At 58.9% G+C, this 6,023-nt stretch overlaps 3 protein-coding genes; 1 reads left to right on the forward strand and 2 right to left on the reverse strand.

Annotated features, from left to right (window-relative positions):
• Positions 1–48: 48 nt before the first annotated feature.
• On the forward strand, positions 49–1,245 carry CHC_T00008097001 (hypothetical protein). The gene has a single exon (XM_005712027.1). It carries the CDS (start codon positions 49–51, stop codon positions 1,243–1,245), a length of 1,197 nt encoding a protein of 398 aa, XP_005712084.1.
• A 1,784-nt stretch (positions 1,246–3,029) lies between these two features.
• Positions 3,030–4,723, reverse strand: CHC_T00008098001 (hypothetical protein). XM_005712028.1 is given in 2 exon segments: positions 3,030–3,265; positions 3,266–4,723. 1 exon segment carries the CDS (start codon positions 4,721–4,723, stop codon positions 3,266–3,268), a length of 1,458 nt encoding a protein of 485 aa, XP_005712085.1. The 3' UTR covers positions 3,030–3,265.
• A 1,190-nt stretch (positions 4,724–5,913) lies between these two features.
• The window catches only part of CHC_T00008099001 (hypothetical protein), a 438-nt gene continuing 328 nt past the window's right edge, over positions 5,914–6,023 (reverse strand). Inside the window, exon 1 of the mRNA XM_005712029.1 lies at positions 5,914–6,023. This exon is cut by the window's right edge and continues 328 nt beyond it. Within this exon, the coding sequence (XP_005712086.1) occupies positions 5,914–6,023 (110 nt within the window).

Below are 6,023 nucleotides of genomic sequence, written 5' to 3' on the forward strand. Positions count from 1 at the left end.
GACCTCGCGGCCGCGCACAAGTACGAGCGCGAGCTGCGACACGACGTCATGGCACACGTGCACGCGCTCGGCGACCAGGTTCCGCTCGCGCGCCCCATCATACATCTTGGCGCCACCAGCTGTTTCGTCACGGACAACTCTGAGGTCCTGCAGATGCGCGCCGCGCTCGACGTGCTCATCCCGCAGGTCTGGGCGTGCGTGCGTAATATCGCAGACTTTGCCGAACAACACAGGCACCTGCCTACGCTGGGGTATACCCACTTTCAGCCGGCACAGCCGACTACGGTTGGGAAGAGGGCGTGCTTGTGGCTGCAGGACTTTTTGTTCGACGCTATCAACCTGGAGACCGTGCGCGACGGCTTGAAGTTGCGGGGGGTTAAGGGCACTACGGGCACCCAGGCGAGCTTTCTGGCCTTGTTTGATGGCGACCATGACAAAGTTAAGGAGCTGGAGCGGTTGGTCACGGAGAGCGTCGGCTTCCGCGAGAGCTGGCCCGTCACAGGCCAGACGTACACGCGCAAGCAGGACTTTGTTGTCGTCGCCGCGCTGGCGGGCGTGGCGCAGAGTGGTGCCAAGATGGCCAACGACATCCGGCTGTTGCAGCACATGAAGGAGGTGGAGGAGCCGTTTGCCAAGGACCAGATCGGGAGCTCGGCCATGGCGTACAAGCGAAACCCGATGCGGTGCGAGCGCATCAACGCGCTGGCGCGCTTCCTCAACAGCCTGGTGATCAACCCCGCAGAGACGGCGTCCACGCAGTGGCTGGAGCGCAGCCTGGACGACTCGGCCAACCGGCGGCTGGCCAATTCGGAGGCGTTCCTCACGGCCGACGCCATCCTCCAGCTCGTGCTCAACGTGTCCGCCGGGCTGGTGGTGTACCCCAAGGTGATCGCCAAGCACCTCGAGGAGGAGCTGCCGTTCATGGCGACCGAGACGATCCTCATGGCGGCCACGCGCGCCGGCGGCGACCGGCAGCACCTACACGAGGCCATCCGCAAGCACTCGATCGCGGCCGGCGCGCGCGTCAAGGAGCAGGGCCTCGACAACGACATGCTCGCGCGCATCCGAGACGACCCGCTGTTCGCTAGCGTCACGCCTGACCTCGAACGCCTCTGCGACGCCACCGACTTTGTCGGAAGGGCCCCGCAGCAGGTCGACGAGTTCCTCGCCCATCACGTCCGCCCGCACCTCGACCAACGCCGCCACCTGCTCGACAAGGCGTGTAACGGCGAGGTCCACATCTAGACCCCCCCCCCCCCCCCCTCAATCCCTAACCCCAAACCCTAGCCTCCGGCGCTCTCTCCGGCGCAATCTCCCGCCACGCGCACAATCAAATTGGGGTTCCCCCGCGCGCAAGGGCGGGCGCATCGGCGCACGCGCCGTGCCGGTGGGGCGCGAAAGAGACAGTGTCGGGCAGGATTATACTAGGTAGAGGCGGCAAGGAGGGTAAGCCGCAGGCGAAGCGAGGCGGGCACGGCGCGGGTGGCCCGGCGGAGGCGGGCGGAAACAGGCAGAAGAAAGTCGGCGTTGTTGCGGGCGGAATACGGTAGGTACTTTTTCGCTAATATTCGGACAGCACTGCTCCAACGTCTTTATACGCGGCAACAACGTCACTGCCATTGCGGCACCGCTTCAACGCCCTTATCCGCGGCAACAACGTCACTGCCATTGTCGGGTTTTACCTTTGTCGGGTTTTACCATTGTCGGGTTTTAAACAAAGTTTAACGCGTGGGCTGCGTTCGTGCACCGCGTACAGTACGTAGGTGGATTCAAATGATAGCAAAGAAGCCAGGTTTCAAGTGTGCTCCGTACGTATCTAGGTGGATTCAGCGATACAGTATCAAAGAAGCCAGGTTGCAAATACCCTCCAAACCGCAAAACCGCACCTTGGCCCGTATTGGAAGGACGAGCACTTGTCACCCTTCCCCTCCCTCGACCAAGCGGCCGCGCAGGCAAGCAATCGAAACCGACCTCATGCGCGTCGATCGCCAATGTCACTGAATATCGCGAGGCCGCGGCTAGTAGACGAGCGGTCAAACTCTCGCGAGGGACGGCTGGCCGGAAAGGGAGTGGGCGTCTGGGAAAGAGAGGTAGAAAGGGAATCAGGGCGGAATGTGAGCAGACGCGGAAAGGGAAAAGCCGAAACTAGCCTTTTCACTTTACTATTAGCCCCTTGTGTCCCTCTTACCCCCGCGCGTCCGGTCACAGGACGGTTGGACAGAGCTAAATACAAAGCGGGGAACAGGCGGCGTCGGGGGGCTTGCAGAAGTCCGCCGCCGTAAGTGTGACACGTGTGCCAACGTGCAGACAGAGGAGCACGTACCAAGGGTACTGTATACAAGTACAGTATTGACAGGCAAGAGCTGTACCGTCCGGTGTGGGGGGAGGGTTGTAATGTACAGAACGGTACCGTACACGTATGTATAGCGGGCGCCCTGTACCCCATGCACAGCGGGAGCGCGAGACGCTCGCGCCTTCCTCCTTACGACTTACGGTCCTCTCGCCGCGCCGTACCCTGGGTACAGTAACGTACTGTACAAATCCACACACGCACGGGTGACGTCCACACATGCCCGTCCATGCTGTCTTAAAGGAGCCCCGCCCTGCCCCTCCCGAGGCGAAGCTGCAGCGTGCAGTGGCCCCGGCGCCGCCGTTTTGGCCGCGGAAACGGTGCCCCCCCCGTCCCCGCCCGTCTGCCCTTCCAATCTGCCCCGCACGGGCGCTCCGTGAGCGGCCCCGTGGTGCGCCGTGCAGACACCCACGTGGTCCGATGCCCCGCCCGCACGCGTGCTTGCTCCCCGCCAATGGCTTTCCCCCCGCCCCGCCCCGCCGAAGATCCAAATAGAAGAAGAGCGGTGTTTGGGATGAATTTTAATTGCTTTTTCTAATACCCCCCAATCCGCCTCTCTCTCTACTGTCCTGTACGCTTTATCTCCACGCTCGCTCGCCCACTAGAAACTTTCGTCGCTACTGGTAAGTTACCACTACGGTGAGCGCCAGTCGATCGCCTTGTCACTGTTACGATTAAACATTAAAGAAAACATCTTGACACTTTTTTTAATATCCTGCAGATTATCTCGACTGGGAATGCCAAACAGTCTGTAAAAATATGTTCATTCACGATTAAAAACCGTCTTGCTCAACAACACCGCAGCCAAACTAGGCAATCGACATGCACAATCTCAAAACGCACACCGCCAACCCCCCCTCCCCGACTCAACAAAACCCCTCTTCCTAAACACACCAAAATCATTTTTTTCCTCCTTCATGCAAGAACATCCGGCAGCAGCCAGTTGTCCTCAGTGTTCGTAAACGCTGCTAGCGCAAACTCTCCATCGTCCAGTTTGTCCAAGTCCTCGAGGTCATCATCATCCTTGTCCACTCTTCGAGAGTCGTTGCTCCCCTCATCCGACATCAAAAATTCTCCCTCTCGACCACCTTCTACCACATGTCCTCCTCCATTCAACGTCTGAAGCTTGGCAGCAAATGAATGCTCCAGCTCCATCTCCACTTTCGGATCTGAAGCCCCTCCAATATACTCCATATACGGATCTGTCTGTCCCGATGCGTTCTCATCCGACATTTCCTCAGAGACACAAGAAGACATCTTCACCAGCGCATCCCTGCTTACTCCCGCCTTCTTCTCCTTCTTGCTCCCATTTCCACACTTGCGTCCCGTTCGCTTCTTCCCTTCCCCGCGCCTCGGCGGCGGCGCCATCATCACTGGAACATGTCCAGACATCACGTTCCCCAGCTTAGCAAGCACATGATTCGCCTGTCCGTCTGCCGCCAGCGGCACTAGCGTAGACTTGCCATCGGCCGTCGGCACCTGCACCACGGGGTTCATCCCAGCCGGCATCTGAATCGGCTCTCCAGCTTCAATGCTTTGCTTGGCGAGTCGCGCCATCTTCATCTGAAACTTTTGCGCGTGCGTGCGAACCTGCTTGGGCGTCCGCGTCTCCACATAATTCGAAATCGCTACATACGCCTTCTCTCCATACTCGGCCACTGCCTCCAAAAACCGTTCATGTTCCTCCTCTGTCCAGTACCGCGTCTGCCCAGGCCGCGGCTCAGTGCACTTGGCCACGATACTATGACGCTCCTTCTTAGTGTACGCAGTCTTCACCACTGGAAGCCCCGGCGTGCGCCGCTTCTGGGCCGCAACATTTCGGTTTTTGCTCTTTGCAGTGTTCGATGCACACCTGGATGCCTCAGCGGTGGAAAAGGGACTTTTCGAGTTGCATGTATGGAGCGGAGCAGACAAAAACTGAGACATTTGCTTTTCAAACCCAGAATCCGGTCGAGTTGGTCTCGACAGTTCCGGAGTGACAGCTTCTACATGCATAGATGAAGCTGAGGTCTGCGCGACGATCAGTGCAGGTTCCATGCTAGGCTGCTCTTTCTGGTATTCACTGCGGACAGTAGAGTGGCAGGAATTGGTAGCAGTGGAAATGTGTGCCTTGATCTGAGGGCATGAGGCGGAGCGATGATCATCGACGGACGAGGTTGATGAACTAAGGTCAGATGCATCGCCAGAGACTTCGGATGTCGTTGGGGATGTGACGGAATCCATAGGGGATGGGGATCTGTGCGATTCAGAGAGAGCCGACGTGTGCGGCATGACTGGGAGCGGAATGGCTGGGGCAGTGATGCGGGTGAGGTCTGCGGCGACTGCGGAGACAGCGGCAGCTGCGGCGGCGGCAGCAGATGCGCGACGAGTCATGACGACAGGACGGGATACGGAGGAATCGGGGGAGGGGGTTTGATTCGAACTGGCAGTGGGGCTTGCAGATGGAGATGGNCGTGAGTGTTAATAACGGGGTAGGTGCGAGGGTGATAGTGATGGGAATGTAGGGATGCGGAAGGGGAGGGGGGGAAAGGAGAAAGTATGGATTGGGTGAGGATGAGGGATTACGAAAGAAGTAGGCGGGGGGAGGGGAGGGGAGGGGGAGGGGAAGGATCCAGGACAAGACGGATGATGAGGTGCAGTTTTGGATGCGGGCGATAAGGGAGAGGGGGAAGGGATGGCGGAGCGGTGCGGGAGGAAGGATTCGGGATTCGGGTTATGTGATGGGAAAGGAAGATAGAGATTTCGACCGGTGGATTTTCAGTAGGGGTGATTTGTTTTCGTTTGGACCGCACTCGTGGGGGCGCGGGGGAGACAGCTGAATGAGTAAGGAGCGTTGGTGGAAGGGAGGGTGGATGGGGGGAAGGGCGGTAGCAAGTGGGGAATGGGATGTGTCTGTCGCGGAGCGAGTTTTGAGGGAAAATAGGTGCGGGTTATGACAAGAGTCCAGGGTTCCCACGGCGCATCGGGCAACGCGCTGTTTGGTACCTGGACGCCGCCGTACAAATCTCTGACGGTCGAGATGGCGTTTCGCCAGGTCGTGGCGGCGGTTTTGCCGCCGCAACGGCCTTCAGAGCCGACACCGGTCCCTCGAGACCAGGCGTGAGACTCTCACTCTCGGCGCGCCGCCCACCTCAATCTCCCTCTCAAGGCCGGCGCCATCTATAATTTCTTTCTTTCCTTCCACATTTCCAAAGCCCTATCTATGGGTACTGTTGTATCTCCGCGCGCCGTCTACGGGTCTGTCTCGCCAAGCCCGCGCCGCAATACCGAGGACAGGAGGCTGTGCGGGTGGACGAGGGTTCTTCCGTTTTTGCGTCAACGACGCTCAACCACGTTTACGACTTGATAAATGGTGTCGGCCTCGCCGTCGTCCCAGGCGGAGGCGTCTCCCTATTGGGTGAAAACGCTCGAACTTTCCTAGAGCCCCTGGCGCAGGCCAATCAGGTCCGCGTATCAAAAACGATCGACTATTCCATTCCTCCTCTGTGCCCGTCCCGCGCCCCAACGCGGTTCGCTTTCTATGTCACATACCTTTGCGCATCCATCCGGCCAACCGCCACGACTCACGCAGAAAATGATCGTATGATCGCCTTTTCCGATCCGCCTGTCGTGTTTGCACTTCTCTTGCCTTGCCAGTATACTCGACAATTTCCCATAAACAAGCCTGCGCCAT

This window comes from Chondrus crispus, genomic scaffold, assembly GCF_000350225.1.
Source record: "Chondrus crispus Stackhouse genomic scaffold, scaffold_94, whole genome shotgun sequence".
NCBI classification, from domain to species: Eukaryota; Rhodophyta; class Florideophyceae; order Gigartinales; family Gigartinaceae; genus Chondrus; species Chondrus crispus.